The 20,902-nt window shown below is 37.4% G+C and overlaps 1 protein-coding gene across 1 annotated transcript in view; it reads left to right on the top strand.

Moving 5' to 3' along the window:
* The window catches only part of FAT3 (FAT atypical cadherin 3), a gene marked incomplete at its 3' end in the record, with an annotated part of 623,227 nt that overhangs the window by 498,622 nt on the left and 103,703 nt on the right, over window positions 1-20,902 (top strand). Inside the window, exons 9-10 of the mRNA XM_082661246.1 lie at window positions 15,324-15,599; window positions 18,050-18,260. Of these exons, the coding sequence (XP_082517372.1) occupies window positions 15,324-15,599; window positions 18,050-18,260 (487 nt within the window). The remainder of the gene's footprint in view (window positions 1-15,323; window positions 15,600-18,049; window positions 18,261-20,902) is intronic.

Below are 20,902 nucleotides of genomic sequence, written 5' to 3'. Positions count from 1 at the left end.
TAGGCAGCCTTAAGGATCTGAGAGAGGATCCTGCTGACAGCCAGCAAAGATGCAGGGACCTCGTGCCTTTAACCTCAAGAAACTAAATGCAGCCAACAACCTGAGTGACCTTGGAACTGATTAATCCCCAGAGCTTCCAGAAGGGAACACATCTCTGATGACCCCTTGAATTCAGGCTTATGAGACTCTAAGCCACACTATACGCAAACTTCTGACCTGTAGAACTAGGAGATAATAAATGGGTGTTATTTTAAACTGCTAAATCTGTGATAGCTTATTACGTTGGAAATAGGAAAAGAATCCCCTGTTGGCATCCCCATTTTACACATAAGGAAATTGAAGCAAAACGAGGTTAAGTAACTTGAGTAGATCAGGGTTTAGATGTAGGCAGTTGGATTCTAGAGACTGCTCTGCACTCTCAACCACTACACCGTGCTGCCTCGCAAAAGTAGGATTAAATCTTTGCTACCTATTCTAAGGCAGGAAGAGACGCTCATCTGGCTCTACTAGTTATGAGGGGGACACTGTTTAAGTGGTTGCCCCGTAAACATGGCACCGCCTATGGCCATTAGAATGTTTCATCGCTGGTCATACACACTAGGAAGAGAGCAAAATACCCCAACCTCTTTATAGCCCTCCCTGCCACCCACTGAGCTTATGAGCTACAGAGACACACACTACCAAGGATGAGAAATGACAAATTTTAAAAACTTTCCCCATATAGCTACCAAACCCATATGAGCTGCTGCATCTTCATTGCAAATTTAAATAAATCTAGAGCCTGGCTCGTCCAAAAGACCAAGAGATGAAAATTAATATATAACACCTGTTATTTGCATAATAGCACGTAACAAGCCTCATTCTAAGCTTCATTTCCCTGACACTCTGGGAGTAGTTAAATCAAGTTTTATCGTTACATTCATTTTTCCAGTGAAAAACTGAGGCACAGACAGGTTAGGTGGCCACCCTAGGTGTACACAGGTAGATATACAAAGCCACTTCTTCCTTCTCAAAATCAGATACCATCTTAGGAACTTTCCCTTACATGTCTATGTATATAAAATATACAGCTTAATTCATTAGGGGAAGTATTTGGTCTAGTGGAAGGAGCACTGACCCTGAATCAGGTGACCCAGGTTCAAAGTCAGCACTTAACCAGTGGTTGACTGTGTTACCACAGAAGGAAGCTCTATCTCTTGTGAGACTCAGTTTCTCCAACATAATGCAAGTGAGATCTTACATACCTCAGGGGTTATTGTAAGAATAAATAAGATATTATGCGATATCATGAGAGCTGTGACGTGTCAGACACATGTAGGTTTTATTATTGTAGTCTTTTCTCAACTTAAAACTGTAATAATATACCTAACTATAAAATATTATGTGTGTGGCTTTTACTGTTATTCATGAAAGGCAGCAGAGATATTCATGCCCAAATAATAATCTAAAAATTACATCGATTTTATTCAGGGACTTATGATACGTGCTTTTGTGATTTTCATATGCTTTTCTTATTCATGTCCTGCTTTGATCTATAAAGATATGAAAATCAGCTTGTATTTGTATGCTCCACAGCCAAACCTGAGATTAAAACTCTCTTTCAGATCATTTCCACATTTCTTAAGCCCCACAAGGCAGTTAATTTAGATTGGCCGCTAAGTCTTCCAGCCAGCGGGTCCCTATTCTCTGGGGCTGGGTGGTCTGTGATGTGCGTTCCTGGGTTAGCCTTGCCCTTGACGGCCATGGGGATTCCATTCCTCTCTTATCTCTAGGTGATGTTGGGAGTTCCTAACTGGCCTCCTTTCTTACAAAGCAAGCTTTAACTTGAAGATTTGGATTTTGTCTTACCCTTTTCCTCCACTTTGCACCAGCTTAAAAGGAGATGGAGGGTAGAAACAAATCACTTTTGCTAATGCCTTTCCATGATCCCTGGATCGAGGGTCTTTCAAGGGACACCCTCATCAAGGGTTTTCTTTTGTTTCCTTTAATATCATCTCCCTCTTAGCAGGTGAAAAAGGCAGTGGCCCAAAGCTTCCTTGTATATTTAGGCTAAGACAGTGCTGGAACAAGTGCAATTATATAGATGAAATAAGGCAGCAAGCCAACTCTACTGTGAGACTTTCTGTTAAAAAAATAATAATGATAAAGTTTCACTGAATGTAATAGATCCGTGCCTGACAACTTATGAGTAAATCAATTCTTAACAATGGATTCCAATTTTAAAGGCAGCAGGGAACTTTCTTTATTTTTAATGTATAAATTTATTTTATGTATTTATTTTTGGCTGTATTGGGTCTTCGTTTCTGTGCGTGGGCTTTCTCTAGTTGCGGTGAGCGGGGGCTACTCTTCATTGTGGTGCGCAGGCTTCTCATTGCAGTGGCTTCTTTTGTTGCAGAGCACGGACTCTAGGCGCGCGGGCTTCAGTAGTTGTGGCATGCGGGCTCTAGAGCAGAGGCTCAGTAGTTGTGGTGCATGGACTTAGTTGCTCCACGGCATGTGTGATCTTCCCGGACCAGGGCTCGAACCCGTGTCCCCTGCATTGGCAGACGGATTCTTAACCACTGTGCCACCAGGGAAACCCAGCAGGGAACTTTCTGTTCAGAATAATCCCTGATTAATGTTCCTGAAATGAGAATGGTCATGTCAGTTATGTGTTTGGTAAATTAGGATTTCTGTATTGCAAGGTACATAATATTTGCACACATGTTTGTTCACATGTATGTTTTGTACATTTATAGTTACTGTGTATATAATTTAAGTGCACATGGAAACTGTATAATGGAATGCATACAGAATTTGGCTCTGTAAGACCTAGATTTGAGCGTGGCCTTGCCCTTGTGACTTGGGCACATCCCTTAATTTCTCTGATTCTCATTTTCCTCATTGAGAAACAAGAGATAATACAGTTTAAGAAATGAATATGGTACAGATTTATAAACTGGAAAACAAGCACACGATTTTTCTCCTTAGGCATTCAAAAACAAAACTTGTAAGCTTGGAGAGAATACAAGAGGCATCATCCTTGAAATCACAACTGTAGAATGTTTTAAGTATGGTTTTGAAATGCAAACAGAGGCAGGACAGAATTTTCAGTAATTCAGGATTTAATTGGTGCTAATAAAAGACAGAGGCCTTACCCTCCAACTCACCCCATGGACACTTCATGCCATGAGCCTTTGTAAGGCTGGACTTGGCATCTACCCAGACTTAGCTTAGACGAGCCTGCAAAACCCAAAGTGTTTGTGGTGAGCAGCACTGAAACCAGCTCTGAAGAGGCTTCCCACACTCAGGTTTCCTCCTGCTTTGAATCCATTGTACTTCTTTAGGCATTTCAATTACCATTTTGAACACAACATCTTTGAGAGTTACTTTGCTTTGTTTGGTAGTTCAGGAGCTCACAAATGGCCCCAACTGTGGGAAATAAAAAGCAAATGAGGAAAGGGAAGTCTTTTACAGAGAAACACTTGTTCAGACTGTAGATTAGGCTCAGGACAAAGCAAGCAGAAAGAGGCAAGCTTTTCAAGAGCACATCAACTTTGAAACCTCAGGAAGGTCAGGGCAGGCTTGCTGGCCGGAAAGGCTCTTTTATCCCATTAATATGACTGCTTCTGTGAACACAAATATTTTAGCATCTTGACTAAGTTAACTGGAACTTTTTAAAGGAAAGAATTGGCATTCAAAGAATCTAGTATGGCTTTCCAAATACGGTGGAGATAAAACAATACCCAAAATGCTATAGGCACACTTCTCTAAACTTTTTCTACCATAAACTACAAGCAAAGCTTGTCCCCGCGTCAAGCTCACTCCCACGGCAAGTCGTCCTGGCACAGAAGTCGTAGCACGGCCCTTTTCCTCTCACTCAAAAAAGCACATCTCCACCAAAGTGATGGATAGTACAGTTATTTATAAGAACAACCATGGTCTGACTAAATTTATTTCTAAGAGTAAATAATTGTCTAGAATGCAGCCAGATGCTTGCATATTATTTAATGGAGAACCACTAAAGGCTTTCTTATTAGTCAGGAATAAGACAAGAATATCACTGTTTCCACTACTATTTAACATTGTGCTGTAAGTATTAGCCAATACAATTAGCTAAGATAAAGTAATTTGTGTTATAAGAATTATAAAGGAAAAGGTAAACTGACCTCTATTTACATGTAGTGTAATTATATATCTGAAAATCTCCAAGGAGGGAATGGAAAAACTACTTCAAATAATAGGAAAATTAGTAAAGTAACAGGTTATAAATTTAACATACAAAAATTAATGGCCTCCATATATAGCCCACCCCCCCCCAAAAAAAAACAGTGAAAAAGTGTAATGAAAAAGAACCTATTTAGGTTAGCACATATATAAACTTTAAAAGTGTTCAAAACCTATCTGAGGAAAACTAAAACACTCCTGAAAAACAAAATAGTAGATTTGAACAAATGAAAAAAGACAAACTATGTTCTTGGATAGGAAGACTCCATCATGAAGAAACTAGTTCTTCCTTAATTATCCTGTACTTTTAACATAACCCCAGTTTAAAATGCTATCATTTTGTCAGGTGCTATAGAAGTTGATTATAAAGTTAATTTAGAAGAACAACAATCGGGACCTCCCTGGAGGTCCAGTGGTTAAATCTTCACCTTCCAATGCAGGGGGTGCGGGTTTGATCCCTGGTTGGGAATATACGATCCCACATGCCTCATGGTCAAAAAAACAAAACAGAACATAAGCAATAGTGTAACAAATTCAATAAAGACAAAAAAACAACAACAACAACAATCAAGAATAACCATGAAAATCCTGAAGAGAACAAAGAGAAGGCCTAGCTTTTCCAAACAATTAAAATATATATAATGGAAATATGGAATCACTATTTAGTGATTAGTTAGTGCACCAGGAACTAACATAGTATTGTGGGTCAATTATACTGCAAAAGCAAACAAATAAACAAACTCATAGAAAAAGAGATCAGATTTATGGTTACCAAAGGCAGGTGGGAGGGAGAGGGGGAACTGGATGAAGGGTAGTAAAAAGGTACAAACTTCCAGTTATAAGATAAATAAGTACTAGGGATGTAATGTACAACATGACAAATATAATTAACACTGCTGTACGTTATATGTGAAATTTGTTAAGAGAGTAAGTCCTAAGGGTTCTCATCACAAAGAAAAATGTTTTTTCATTTCTTTAATTTTGTATCTATATGAGATGATAGATGTTGACTAAACTCATTATGATAATCACTTCATGATGTATGTAAGTCAAATCATTATGCTGTACACCTTAAACTTACACAGTGCTTTATGTCAATTATGTCTCAAGAAAACTGGAAGGAAAAAAATACTATAAAGCCTCTGTAATTAAAACATTTTGATGTTGTTGCATGAAAAGATAGATAAACCAATGGAACAAAATAGAAAAGCCAGAAATATACTATCTGCATAGGTAGAGTTAGTATACAGTAAAAGTGACTTCTCAAATCGGTAAAGAAGTGATGGTCTGCTAAAAAGTAGCATTGAAATAAATAGAGAGCCATGTGGAATAAAATAAAATGGGACCCATTCCTCACATAATATACTAGGAAAAATTCCAAATGGATTAGAGATGTAAATGTAAGAAAAAAGAAGCATTTAAATTCAATTTTTTTAAAAAAAATAAGCGTGATCACCAAAATCTGGAAATGTAGAAAATATTCTAAACTATGACTTAACATCCAGAAACAATAAGGGAAAAGACTGATGCATGCAACTACATGAAAATAAAAATAAAATCTTTTGCATGGCAAAAAAAAATTACCATAAACAAAATAAAGATAAATGACAAAATTGAAAACATTTGCAATGTGTATCCTCATGCTCCCAAAATAAAGGGAAAAAAGTACCATCTAACCCGTAGAAGAATGAACTTATATAGTTTTAACAGAAAAAGAAATGCAAATGGTTCTTAAACATATGAAAAGATGCTCAACCTCACTCATACCAAGAGAAAGAAAAATTTAAAATACATTGAGATGACATTTCTCATCTATCAGCTTGGCCAAAAACCCAAAAGTTTTACAGCATGCTCTGTTGGCAAGGCTGTGGGAAGACAGTCATTCTTAAATACTGCTATAGAAAGGCAAAGTAATCAAACTTATAGGTAGGGGAATATGGGAAGTATCTCACAAAACCATATAAGCACTTCTTTGTTTCAGCGATCCCAATTCTAGGGACAGAAATATATGTTAGCAAAAATGTGAAAAGACACAAGCACAAGGCTCTTCATTGCACGGTCATTCGAAGAGCAAAAATAGGAATGCAAGTCAATAGAGGACTGATTGAGTTAACTATGATACATTTATCCATGGAGAAGTATTTCTGTACTGCTGTAGCATGGTCTTCATGATATAAAGCAGCAACAGTATTGACCTTTTGAGTCAGATAGCTCTTTGTTGCAGGGGTTATCCTGTGCATTTTAGGATGTTTAGCAACTCCCCTGCCTTCCATCCACTAGGTTCTAGGAAAATCCCTCCCCCGAGCTGTGACAACCAAAAATGTCTACAGACATTGTGAAATGACCCCAGGAGACAAAGTCCTCCTCAGTTGAGAACTATTGATATAATGCAGCAGTCCCCAACCTTTTTGGCACCAGGGAGCGGTTTCATGGAAGACACTTTTTCCACGAGGAGGGGAGGGGGAATGGTTCAGGTGGAAATGTGAGTGATGGGAAGCAATGGGGAGCAATAGATGAAGCTTCGCTTGCTTGCCTGCCGCTCACCTCCCACTGTGCAGCCCTGGTTCCTAACAGGCCACGGACTGCTACTGTTCCACCGCCCAGGGGTTGGGGACCCCGGATATAATGTTAAGTGAAATAACCTGTTGAGGGGAGTGTATACAGTATGTTAATATTAATAAAATAGATGGATAAAATGTAACATTACTGAAAAAAAAAAAGGTTACCTGAAGAAAAAGGGAATACATGAAAGAGAAAGATACAGAAGCTAAGCTTGACTATAACTTTTTGTAAATTTAACATTGATAATTTACATATAATATAAAACAAAATTAAATGTTAAAAAAGCAAGTCTAAAATTTGAAAGTAAATGGAAGCAGATGAACATATATGTGTATCCAGTTGGGAGCATGTATGCACAGGGAAGAACTATTCTAAGTGACTTTACATATACTAATTTATGCCTAGTGGGATAAATCCAAAGGACAAAAAGACAAAATAATATTAAATTAGTTTGAATGACCATAATTGTAATGTGATTATAATAACAATGTTGGTGTTATTCAGAGACTTGGGCATGTATTTCAGATATGTGAACATTCAGATAGGTGATTAATTATGGTGATGTCATTGAGCATGAGAAATGTCATCATGAGAGAAAGAAGATAGGTAAAAAGAATGAGATTAAGTAAAAACCTTGATGGGTACCTTAATATTGTCTTTTCTTTTGTTTTTTATTGAAGTATAATTGACTTACAATATCGTATTAGTTTCAGGTGTGCAACATAATGCCTCGATATTTTTATGCGTTACAAAATGATCACCATGATAAGTCTACTTACCATTTGTCACCATAAAAAGTTACTATAATATTATCAATTATACTGTATTCCCTTTGCTGTACATTACATCCCTGTGACTTATTTACTTTGTAACTGGAAGTTGTACCTCTTAATCCCCTTAACTTATTTCCCCACTTCTCTCCCTTCTGGAAACCACCAATTTGTTCTCTGTATCTATGAGTCTGTTTCTGTTTTGTTATGTTTGCTTTTTTTTTAGATTCCACATATAAATGAAATCATAGAGTATTTGTCCTTTTCTGAGATTTTTCACTTAGCATAATACTCTGTCCATCCATATTGTCGCAAATGGCAAGATTTCATTCTTTTTTATAGCTGAGTAATATTCCATTGTTTGTGTGTGTGTTTCTGTGTGTATGTATACACACACACACACACACACACACACACCCCATCTTCTTTATCCATTCATCTATTGATGGACACTTAGGTTGCTTCCATATCTTGGCTATAGTAAATAATGCTGCCATGAACATAAGGGTACATATGTCTTTTCGAATTAGTGCTTTTTTTTCTTCAGAAAAATACCCAGAAGTGGGATTTCTGGATCATGTGATAGTTCAATTTAAAAATTTTTAGGAACCTCCATACTGTTTTCCATAACAGCACTACCAATTTACATTCCTACTAACAGTGCATGAGGGTTTCCTTTTCTCAGCCTCTTCATCAACGTTTGTTATTTGTGGTCTTTTTGACCATTCTGACAGGTGTGAAGTGATATCTCATTGTGGTTTTTATTTGCATTTCCCTGATGATTAGTGATGTTGAGCATCTTTTCATGTGTCTGTGGGACATCTGTATGTCTTCTCTGGATAAATGTCTATTCAGGTCCTCTGCCCATTTTTTATTCAGGTTGGGTTTTTGATGTTGAGTTGTATGAGTTCTTTGTATATTTTGTATATTAACCCCTTATCAGATATATCATTTGCAAATATCTTCTCCCATTCAGCAGGTTGCCTTTTTGTTTTGTTGATAGTTTCCTTCACTGTGCAAATGTTTTTCAGTTTGATGTAGTCCCATTTGGTTTTGTTTTTGGCTTTGTTGGCTTTTATTTCCGTAGCCTGGAGAGACATATTCAAAAAATATATTGCTAACACAACATCAAAGAGTGTTATCCCTATGTTTTCTTCTAAGAGTTTTATGATTTCAGCTCTTACATTTAAGTCTTTAATCCATTTGGGGTTATTTTTGCATAGGGTGTAAGAAAGTAGTTCAGTTTGATCTTTTGCATATAACTGTCCAGGTTTTCCAACACAATTTACTGAAGAGGCTGGCTTTTCACCATTGTATACTCTTGCCTCCTTTGTCATAGATTAATGGACCATATAAGCATAGGTTTATTTCTGGGCTATCTGGTCTATTCCATTGATCTATGTCTCTGTTTTGGTGCCAGTACCATATTTCATTGATTAATGTAGCCTGGTAGGATAGTTCCTGTAGCATGATACCTCCAGCTTTTTTCTTCTTTCTCAAGATTGGGGTCTTTTGTATTTCCATACAAATTTTAGAATTATTCTAGTTCTGTGAAAAATGCCAATTTTTTTTGATAGGGATTGCATTGAATTTGTAGATTGCCTTAGGTAGTATGGTGATTTTAACAATATTAATTCTTTCAATCTAAGAAGACGGTATATCTTTCCATCTGTTTGTGTCATTGTCAGTTTCTTTCATCAGTCAGTGTCTTATAGTTTTGAGAACAGGTCTTTTACCTCCTTGGTTAGATTTATTCCTAGGTATTTTATTCTTTTTGATACAACTGTAAGTTGGATTGTTTTCTTAATTTCTCTTTCTGATAGTTCATCATTAATGTATAAAAATGCAGCAGATTTCTGTATATTAATTTTGTATCCTGCAACTTTACTGAATTTATTTATCAGTTCCAATAGTTTTTTGGTGGTGGTGTTAGCATTTTCTATATATAGTATCATGTCATCTGCAAACAGTGACAGTTGTACTTCTTCTTTTCCAATCTGAATTTTTAAATTTCTTGTCTGATTTCTGTGACTAGGATTTCCAATATGTAAAAGAATTTCCAATTGCATGAAAATGGTGAAAGTGGGCATCCTTGTCTTGTTCCTTTCTTAGAGGAAATGCTTTCAGTTTTTCACCATTAAGTATGATGTTGGGCTGTGGGTTTGTCATATATGGGCTTTATTATGTTGAGGTGTGTTCCCTCTATACCCACTATGTTGAGAGTTTTTATCATAAATGGATGTTGAATTTCGTCAGGAGCCTTTTCTGCATCTTCTGAGATTATCATATGATTTCTCTTCTTCAATTTGTTAATATGGTGTATCACATTGACTGATTTGTGGATACTGAACCATCCATCCTTCCATCCCTGGGATAAATCCTACCTGATTATGGTGTATGATCCTTTTAATGTATTGTTGAATTCAGTTTGTTAATATTTTGTTGAGGATTTTTGCATCTATGTTCATCAGTGATATTGGCCTCGAATTTTCTTTTTGGCAGGTATCTTTGTCTGGTTTTGGTATCAGGGTTCCACTGACCTCGTAGAATGAGTTCAGTAGCATTCCTTCCTTTTCAATTTTCTGGAATATTTTGAGAAGCATAGATACTGACTCTTGAAACGTTTTGTAGAATTCACCTGTGATACCATCTGGTCCTGGACTTTTGTTTGTTGGGAGTTTTTTGATTACTGATTCAGTTTCAATACTGGTAATTGATCTGTTCATATTTTCTACCTTCCTGATACAGTCTTGGGAGATTATAAGTTTCTAGGAATTTACCTATTTCCTCTAGGTTGTCCATTTTATTGACATAAAATTTGTCATAGTAATATCGTATGATCCTTTGTATTTCTGTGGTATCAGTTGTAACATCTCTTTCATTTTTAATTTTATCTATTTGGGCCCTCTCCCTTTTCTTTTTGATGAGTCTGGCTAAAGGTTTTTCTTGTTTCCTGAGGTAGGCTTACATCATTATACTTCCCTCTTAGAATTGCTTTGGCTGCATCCCATAAATTTTGGGTCATTGTGTTTCCATTTTCATTTGTCTCCAGGTATTTTTTTTATTTCTTCTTTGATTTCCTCAGTGACCCATTCGTTGTTTAGTAGCATATTATTTAACTTATACATCTGTGTTTTTTGCAGTTTTTTTCTTGAGGTTGATTTCTAGTCTCATAATGTGGTGGTTGGAAAAGATGCTTGATATGATTTCAATATTCTTAAAGTTGTTGAGATTTGTTTTGTGGCCTAGCACATGATCTCTGCTGGAGAATGTTCCATGTGTGTCTGAAAAGAATGTGTATTCTGCTGCTTTTGAATGTAATGTTCTATATATTATATATATATATATATATATATATATATATAAATTAAGTCCATGTGGTTAATGTGTCATTTAAGGCCAATGGTTCCTTATTGATTTTCTGTCTAGATGATCTGTCCATTGGCATAAGTGGAGTGTTAAAGTTCCCTACAATTATTGTATTACTGTTATTTTCTCCCTTTATGTTGTTAATATTTGCTATATGTATTTATGTGTGCCTATGTTGAGTAAATATATATTTACAATTGTTATATCTTCTTGTTGGATTGATCCCTTTAACATTATGTAATACCCTTCTTTGTCCCTTGTTACAGTCTTTGTTTTAAAGTCTATTTTGTCTAAGTATTGCTACTTCAGCTTTCTTTTGATTTCCATTTGCATGGAGTACCTTTTCCCATTCTCTCACTTTCAGTCTGTACGTGTCTCTAGATCTGAAATGAGTCTCTTGTAGGCAGCATATATGTAGGTCTTGTTTTCTTTTTTATCCATTCAGTCACTCTATGTCTTTTGTTGGAACATTTAGTCCATTTCCATTTAAAGTAATTATTGATGGATATGTACTTATTGCCATTTTGTTAATTGTTTTCTGATTGTTTTTGTAGTTCTCCTTTGTTCCTTTTATTCTCTTGCAATCTTCCCTTGTGATTTGATGACTATCTTTAGTGTTCATTTGGATTCTTTTCTCTTTATTTTTTTGTGTCTATTAAAGGTTTTTGATTTGTGGTTACCATGAGATTCATATATAACATCTAATATGTATGGGTATCTATTTTAAGTTGCTGATTTCTTAAGTTTAAATGCATTCTAACAGCCCCACATTTTTACTCCTTTCGCCCCACATTTTATGTTTTTGACAACATATTTTACATCTTTTTATTCTGTGTATTCCTTATCTACTTATTATAGATAAAGATGATTTTACTGTTTTTGTCTTTTCACCTTCCTACTAGCTTTATAAGTGCTTAGTCCACTACCTTTACTATATTTTGCTTTTACCAGTGAGATTTTTCCCATCATAATTTTTTAAATTTCTATTTGTGGCCTTTTCTTTTCCACTTAGAGAAATCCCTTTAATATTTCCTGTAAGATTGCTTTAGTGGTGATGAACTCCTTTAGCTTTTGCCTGTCTTTAAAACTCTTTATCTCTCCTTCAGTTCTGAATGATATCCTTACCAGATAGATTATTTTTGGATGTAAGCTCTTTTCCCTTTCAACACTTGGATATATTATGCCATTTCCTTCTGTCCTGCAAATATTCTGCTGAAAAGTCAGCTGAGAGTCTTATGGGAGTTCCCTTGTTTATAACTAGTTGCTTTTCTCTCACTGCTTTTAAGGATCTCTCTTGGGACTTCCCTGGTGGTCCAGTGGTTAAGAATCTGCCTTCCAATGCAGGGGATGTGAGTTGAATCCCTGGTCAGGGATCTAAGATCCCACATGCCACAGGGCAACTAAGCCCGAGCGCTCTGGAGCCCATGCACCACAATGAAAGATCCTGCATGCTGCAACTAAGACTCGTGCAGCCAAATAAATAAATATTTTAAAAATAAATTATAAAAAATAAAAATGATAAAAAAGGATGAGTATCTTTAATTTTTGACATTTTTATTATTATTTGTTTTGGCGTGGACTCTCTGTACTTCCTGGGCCTAGATGTCTGTTTCCTTTCCCAGGTTAGGAAAATTTTCAGCTAGTATATCTTCAAGTATGCTCTCTGCCCCTTTGTCTCTCTATTCTCCTTCTGGGACCTTTAGTGTGCTTGTTAGTGTGCTTGATGTTGGCCTAGAGGTCTCTTAAATTATTCTCATTTTTTGTAATTCTTTTTTTTGTTGTTTTCTGTTTAGCTTGGGATTTCCACTACTCTGTCTTCTAGTTCACTGATCCTTTACTCTCTATCATCTAATCTACTGTTGACTTCTTCTAGAGTATTTCTTTACTTCAGTTATCATGTTCCTCAGCTCTGTTTGGTTTTTCTTCATATTTTCTAACTCTTTGTTAAAACGTATGACTCTGCTCATCCATTCTTTCCCCAAGCTCATTAAGCATTTTATGATCATCCTCTTAAATTCTATGGGAGTAGATTGCTCATCTCCCCTATGCTTAGTTCTTCTTCTGGGGTTTGGTCTTGTTCTTTCATTTAGGACATATTACTCTGTCTCCTCATTTTACCTTATTTTATGTGTTTGTTTTATGTATTAGGTAGTTCAGTTATGTTTCCTGGTCTTGGAGAAGTAGCCTTGTGTAGGAGACATCCTATGCAGCCCATCTGCACACTACCCTCTTGTCACCAGGGCTATATGTTCTAGTGGTGCCTCCTATGTGGGCTGCATGAGGTCTTTTGTTGTGGCAAGGTCAACTACTGTGGATGTGCTGGTAGGCTCTCAGCTCAATTGGCTGCCAAGCCCTGCCACATGCAGTGGCTGCTGTCCCACAGTGGATGGGGCTGGATCCCAGTGCAGCTGGCCACATGATTCGGGGGGGTCCCAGGGCTGGTGCCATGCCACTGATAGACAGGGTTGTTGACAATTTAATTTTGAATTGGTAGTATCAATATGAACTCATGAAATAATTGTTTAAAACAAAACACTTTCCTGACTCTGTCCACTGAAAAACTAGCAAAGCTAGCAGCAATAAGCATTCCTAGCACCAGACTGTGGTCTCTAAATGCCACTTCTAACTAAAAAGAAACCAACACTTCTTGGAGAAATGGATAATTCAAGACTGGGGCAGAAAATATGTACAAGATGACCCTGAAAAAATTACCAGCAGCAATTATTGGAAAGCAAGGAAGCTATCAAAGACTACTTGGGTTGTGTCAGAACATTGCAGAAGCCAACTTGAAGAGGCTCCCCATGGCCAAGGAAGGACCATTTGTGCATCAATAAATATAGTAACTGCAGTGGACAGAAACACATCAGATGTGATTAAATTCATGAGCTCATAATGATGCTTGAAAAAAAATACCTTATTGATCACTTTGGGAGGAGCTGAAGAACCAACTCATTATTTTGAAATGATCAAGGAAAAGAATTCTCCTTCCTTTTCAACATGAAGTGTACTTCAGAGTAACCGAATAATTGAAGAAAACTTTCTTTTTAGAACTATTCTAGCTAATAAGTGGGGAAGAAATCATAGAATTAAAACACTACTGTTTTGTATTTTTAATGAATTAATATTATCTATATCATGATCATCAATGTCTGCTAATATCATGGAACAAGATAGAGAACTAGACATTATGTTTCTCCAGATGGAAATATATCAGCCATAAAAGATTTTTGTCAAGAAAAAAAGAAGGAAATTGAATGTGAATTTTATTGTCTCCTACATAAAACTACCAAGTTATAAGAAATACACGGGACAGAGGAACATGTAGAACAAAACCATGGGGATACAATAAGCAAAATTCAGACTGTGGGAACTAAAGAGGAAAGGGCTCAAATTTTTGATTGCCAACAATAACAACATAAAAATTGCAAGGAAATCGATGAAGATAGAGGGAGAACCTACAAATTAAAAGATAATTAAAGGAAATGTCAATCAAATGCAATGTCTGTGCCTTATTTGCATATCCTGGTTGAAAGAAACTGAAAATATATATGCACATGTACGCAAACATATATAACTCATTACAAAACAATTACAGAAGTATGAACACCAACTGAATATTTAAAGACATTAAGGAATTCCTGTTTTCTCTGTTTAGATGCAGTAGTGGTATTGTGTGTATGTGTGTGTTTATTTTGAGTCCCTATCTTTTAGAGATGTACACTGAAATTATATGATGTCTGGGACTTGCTTCAAAATAATATGAGGGAGCAGGTGGAGATGAATGGGCATAAAGATGAAACAAGGTTAGCCATGAATTGATCATTATCAAAGCTGAGTGATGAATATTCAGGGTTAATTAAGCTATTACTTTTATAAAATCTGCCTGAAAAATTTTGAAACAGCTTGGGAACTTCATATTTTTACTATCATTAGTACCATGTTCTTTGCTAGACACCCCCCATCTGAAGGAGAGCCACCTCTGTATTCACACCTCCCTTTCCTCTGTCTCTTTGTTACTTATCTCGTCACTGCCTCCACATTAGGTCTACTATAAGAAGCACATAACAAGAATGTAAGATAATAGGAACTTAACAAACTAAGGTCACCTTGTGATCTCTTACACTGTGCCTCAAATAATCTCCTAGAATTATCACCCCCACCCCAGAGGCTGTCTCATCTGTTCACTTAATCGTGAGAATATTGATCCTCATAGTTTATGTTCCTGCTAATGTGAACTACGGGTTTATCGTCAACCTCTAATTACAGAGTGCTTTCATAAGAATCTTCCTACATATTAAAGTAGTTGCTAGAAGCTGGGATCCAGGAACATAGAGGGAGGAGAGAAGGAGGGAGCCTCTTTTACTAGAAATGAGTAAATTGGCATTAGTCATCACTCTTGTCTCCTTTTAACTATAGGTATTTATCAAAGTGCTGGATAATAATGATAATGGCCCAGAATTCTCTCAGCCAAATTACGATGTGACAATTTCCGAGGATGTGCTTCCAGATACCGAGATATTGCAGATTGAAGCCACAGACAGAGATGAGAAGCACAAGCTAAGTTATACTGTCCACAGCAGCATAGATTCTGTCAGCATGAGGAAGTTCCGGATTGACCCCAGCACTGGCGTGCTCTACACAGCCGAGAGGCTGGACCACGAAGCCCAGGACAAGCACATACTCAACATAATGGTAGGACCAAACTGCTTAATATGCTCTCCTAGCAGAATCACTGACCATCCAAGGCACATGCCTTAGCCTTCAGATGTACAGGGCCCTTGAATTTTGTAAGTAGTAGTAAATTTGGTCTTTTCAACCACAGGGTTGCATTCATTCTTGCCTTTTTAGTTCAGTGAGGAATTACTATTGTTAGATAGTGACTCCATATGTTTGCCAAACTGAAATATTAGATAAGCTCTACAGACAGTGGCCGCTCAGTAAAGGCTGCTGACAGCCTGATTTGAGCAGGAAGGAACAGGCCGTGTTTCTGTACTGGTTCACATCCAGAAGATTTTGTGGAAAAGTTTAAAAGAAGTTCCTTGAGAAGTTAATTACAAGGGTAATCATTTATCAACCTGTATAATGCTCAGTCCTTGGAAGCATTCAGAGAACTGATTGATTACTTATTGCACTGGCATTGGACCTAGTGGTAAATACTGGCCCACAAAAGAGATCTCAAAACTCACCAAAGCCTACAGAGAATGTTGAATTTGGGTTCATGGGGTCTCCAAATTATGTAGAAGATGCTTTCATTTTAAAACAAAGTTTGGCTAGTTTACATAATTGGGAAGTAAAGATTAGTAATAAATACCCTTGTTTATGACCTAAAACCTGTCCCTTTAACTATCCAAGAACCCTATGGACAATTGTACAGCCACTGCCTAACAGGGCCCCCGTGAGTTCCTTAAGACCAGGTAGGATGGCAGAGATGTAATCTTTGTACTGATTGGCTTTAAAATACACTAAGATGCTACCAATTCCCAAGCAGCTGAAGTACTGTTCCACTAAGTACTACTCTTCCTTTCCAAGTCTCTGGGCAAGAAGAAACTAGAGTTCCATGCCTTTGGCTATGGTTTCCAGATGAGACTCCAGCGAACGGAAGAGGGACTCAGGGTTCATCAGATCCATCCCTCTGGGCATTCATTCATTCATTCAACAGATATTTCTCAAGCATCTACTGTATACTAAATTCTGTTCTAGGCACCGATGATATAAAAGAGACAAAGTCCCTGCACCTTTGGACATTCGATTGGAACAGACCTAGATGTCAATAATCCCAAAGTACAGAGTCAAGTTTGGTCCTTGGGTGGGGCAGGCTGGTCTACAGACAGGGAAACTCATCACACTCACCGACTAGCTTTTGCATATATCTCTTCAGGAGCAGAACTCTACTGCCAGTGACTAACTCTATTCTCACGATTTCTTCAAGCCATTTCTGTTCATTCTTTCCTTAACAAACTTAGAATTCAGTGCTCTTACCCTGTATCATTTATCATTTATGTAATTGAATATTTAGAGCAAACAACTCCTTTATGCTGCCTTTCTCCAAGCTAAGCCCTTATAGTCATTTTGCTCAATTCCTTTTAGGTTAATATTTCTGAAAAACCCTTTCCCTTTGATAGCTTTTCTTGGTATATTTTCTAATTTCTTCAAATCTCTCTGAAGTTAGGGGATCTAAAATTGAACAAGCAAAAAGCACACATTGGATTAATGCTACATACAATGATAGCAAAATCATGTGTTAGAGTTAAAGAATTGATTAGTTGCAAGCTTCTGCCATATGCAAACCAGGGAAAACTTTAAAGCAGTCAGGCAAGGTTCTTTGGTGATTTCACAGTGCTGGGGTCTCACATTTCAAAAATTAAGATTTGGTTCATCTTCCCAGTGGTCAGCGTTCTCTCTTAGTTCTGGGACTTTATTTATGTTGGTTCTTCTTGCCTGAAATATATGCCACGCACCCCGCCCCCTAGCACTTCACTACTTCTACTTGGTTTTGTTACCTTTTCCAAGCTAGGCTAACATCCTTACTAATTACTCATATTCTGGCACTTACCTCTGGGCCTTGTATCTTTCTACTTATTTGTTTGGATTCCCCAGTCAACTATAAGGTTCTTGAGGTCAGGAACTGTAGCTCATCCACCGCTGAACCACAAGAGTCCATCCCAGGACTTGGTAGATAATAGATGTTAATAAAGGTTTGTTGAATGAATGAATGAATGACAGTGGCTACATTGCATTCATTAATTCCACATTTTAGTTTCCCCTTTACAAGGGCCTCCATCCACCATTCCATTAGCAACTGTATACACAAATTCCGGGGGGTGGAGGGTGAGGGGGGGGCAGAGGAAAGTGCTGTGTTTGCGATATCCTGACAGCAGTTCTATAAGCACAGACTGAACACAGACCAGAGGCCAGGCGTAATGCTGAACAATAAAGACAGCTTGGCCCCAGCTCTCACTGTGTTCACAATCAGCGTCCTCACTCTATAATAGCACTGCTTACTGAATACCTTCTCTGGACCTGGGACTGGGTCAAGCGGTTTTTGTGCATTATTTCATTTTGATTTCACTTTAGGCACAGCCAGGTGAATTCTTTGCAACTTAAAGATTTTAGTCCTACTGCTTTTTATATTTTGCCTAAAGGTCAGAGATCAGGAGTTTCCTTATCGAAGAAACTTGGCCCGAGTCATTGTGAACGTGGAAGATGCTAATGATCACAGCCCCTATTTTACCAACCCGCTGTATGAAGCATCTGTGTTCGAATCGGCTGCTCTGGGATCAGCTGTACTGCAAGTGACGGCTCTGGACAAAGACAAAGGGGAAAATGCAGAACTCATATATACCATAGAAGCAGGTGAGAGCTGGTGCAGATTGCAGTGTCATGCGTGGCATTGGACCCTCAGTAGTATTTATCACCATGTAAAATTCACATAGTTACCACTGGAATGTCTCCAGATGAATTTTTTGACCAAGCAACTGCCCTATTCGCACAACGATGGTGTATCAGGTTCTTGGCATTTCAGTAAGATGTTTTCCATCATTGACAGCGAAGAAGGAGTTTCCTTTTACTGTGTTCAATCTCAGATTTTTCTGGAATGGAGAAGAGAAAACAATGTGTAATAAACTCGGTGGCTTTTACTGATGGGTCAACAAGCCTTGGCCTCAGACTAAAATAACCAAAGCCTCCCGTCATTTGAGGGCTGCCAGAGAGTTCGGTGAATTGAATCTTAAAGGTCAATGCTTACTTGTCAGTAGGTGAGCTGTGGGCTGTGGGCTTCAGAAATTCCTAGGGTTAGGGTTAGGTTTAGCACAAACTCACTTCATTGGAGGTGATCTGAGTAGCAGAGTAGTTGGTAGGTACTGAACTGCTTGCTTAACCTGACAGATAAATAAATGCAGATTCTCGTGTTGTTAAATTTGAGATTTTTTTTTAAAATCAATTTTAGTATCTAGAAAGCAAGACCGTAGTTTCCTGATGGTTTGCAGTTGGACAGTTAGAAAACATTTATGACAGAAGAGATGAATGTCCAAGCAAAGACAGGACTGTGAGCCTAAAAATTACAAATATCCTTTATCTGCTCTATTTTCCCTTCCCCTGTTCTGTCTTTTTTGAATATTCAAGACTCATATTCCCAAAACATTCTGCAACATTATGTCTGTCGTGCATAATGCCAAATGCTGTTTCCTTTCATGCCAGCACTGGAAAGGCTTCTTTCCCTTGATGTAAATATGGAGCATTTTTGTGAGTGGTTGAATTAAAATATGAATGCTAGAATGACAGTTCTGGACTAAAAAATATTAGAAAAAAAGCCAATGACTTTCTTTAAAAATAGCCCCTGTATTTAATGACAATCTAAATCTATTTCCTTTATTAGGCACCTACATTTTACATGAGTCTGTGCTAAACTCTATACCAAAAAAGAAGAAAAGATGTTGGTTCAGAACAGGCAGGTACCCCAAGAGAATTCACCCCTTTCTTTTCCAGATTTCCATGGAATTTCCTTTTAGCCTAAAGCCTGACAGTACTCTTTTTATAAACGCTATTTTTCATCTCTTGTTTGTCAGAGGATATTTGAATTATTTCATTACACAGTCCTTGTTCTTTTAGCTTCACAAATAATATAGGGAAACTTTAAAATACATATATTTAAATATTGCCACAGGAAATGTCACCTAACCCAAGAACTCTTTATGTCCGTTCTATAGTTTTCCCCTAATCTTATGTATTTTTCCTTTTCTCGTAATTCATTCATGCATATACATTGTTTCATGACATTGTAATCATTTTGATATAGGGTTTTATTTCTACTTTTCTTAACATCTTCTAAGCATTTGTCTGCGTGTGTACTTGCTTTTTATATTTGTCATGAAGGCTGCTACATATACTCCTCTCAGATAGCCAGACATTTTGAAACCAATTTGGAGGTTCTCAGAGTAATTTAAGAGTAATTTACCATAAAGCTGAAAATTCTGCCTCGCTTATCTTTCAGCTTCCACAGACTATAGCCGAGTGCTGAACATAGAGAAAGGACTCAGTCATTTCTTCAACAGTTGGCTAAAACTAGAGAGAAAAGTTATTTCCTTAAAACATCTTTTATATAGAAAAGTCGAGTTTCCAGAAAACCCACAGGAATGCTTGGTATCTCAAAAAGTATCCTTTGATTGGATGTGTAAAAAGCTAATGAGAATTACAGGACAGACAGACCTACACTTGACCTGGACTTGTTTTAGTTAAGTTTCTTCACGGATCATGGTAGGATACAAGCAGATCCCAGATAGTTCAGGACTTTGAATCAAATAACAAGAGGTTGGTGTAAAGTATATGTTTTATTTAAGTGCTCTCAAAAACCTCAGAGAAGCAAGATTTTACTCTGTTTACTGGTGGGCCATACATTTCCTATCCCCTGTCTGGCCTAAAGCAACTACTGAACCTTTTCATTTTGGCCCGAAAGACTGAGGTGGAATTCAAGTGCAGAACTTCGAGTCTTATATTTAGTTCAGGTTTGACGTTTGGTGCCAACAGTGGTTCATGGGTGGCTCAGAGACAGGGCAGTACAGGAGAGACCAGGACTAAGAAAGTGTTGAGTTAGGATGGGGGCATATTGGACCTCAAGATATATACAGATAGAGACTTAAACATCTTTTTTGATCTACCTCTCTCAATCATTCAACAAATATTTATTGAGCACCTTTTATTTGTGCCAGGCACTGTGCTGTATACCAGATTAATAATGATAAGTAAGGTCAGCACAGCTTTTGCCCAGTTGCCAAAAGTCTATAAGAAGTCATAGATTCCAAGAAAGCAAGCAGAGATTAGCTTCCAAAGATTTAAGTACAGAAGAAGAGAATAAGCAGGAAGTGGATTCTAAGAAAATGGGACAGTGCATTGGAGAGGGAAAGAGGCAAAGAGCCCATTTGGACCTGACATATGAGCACAGCATCCTGGAAGGGGGTAACAAGCAGGTCAGCAGCCATGGAACAGCAGGATGGGGAAGC

Source organism: Grampus griseus (genome assembly GCF_964374135.1).
Source record: "Grampus griseus genome assembly, chromosome: 8".
In the NCBI taxonomy this organism is placed as follows: domain Eukaryota; kingdom Metazoa; phylum Chordata; class Mammalia; order Artiodactyla; family Delphinidae; genus Grampus; species Grampus griseus.
Note: the sequence above shows the minus strand (reverse complement) of the source record. Positions and strands in the feature narration are given on the sequence as shown.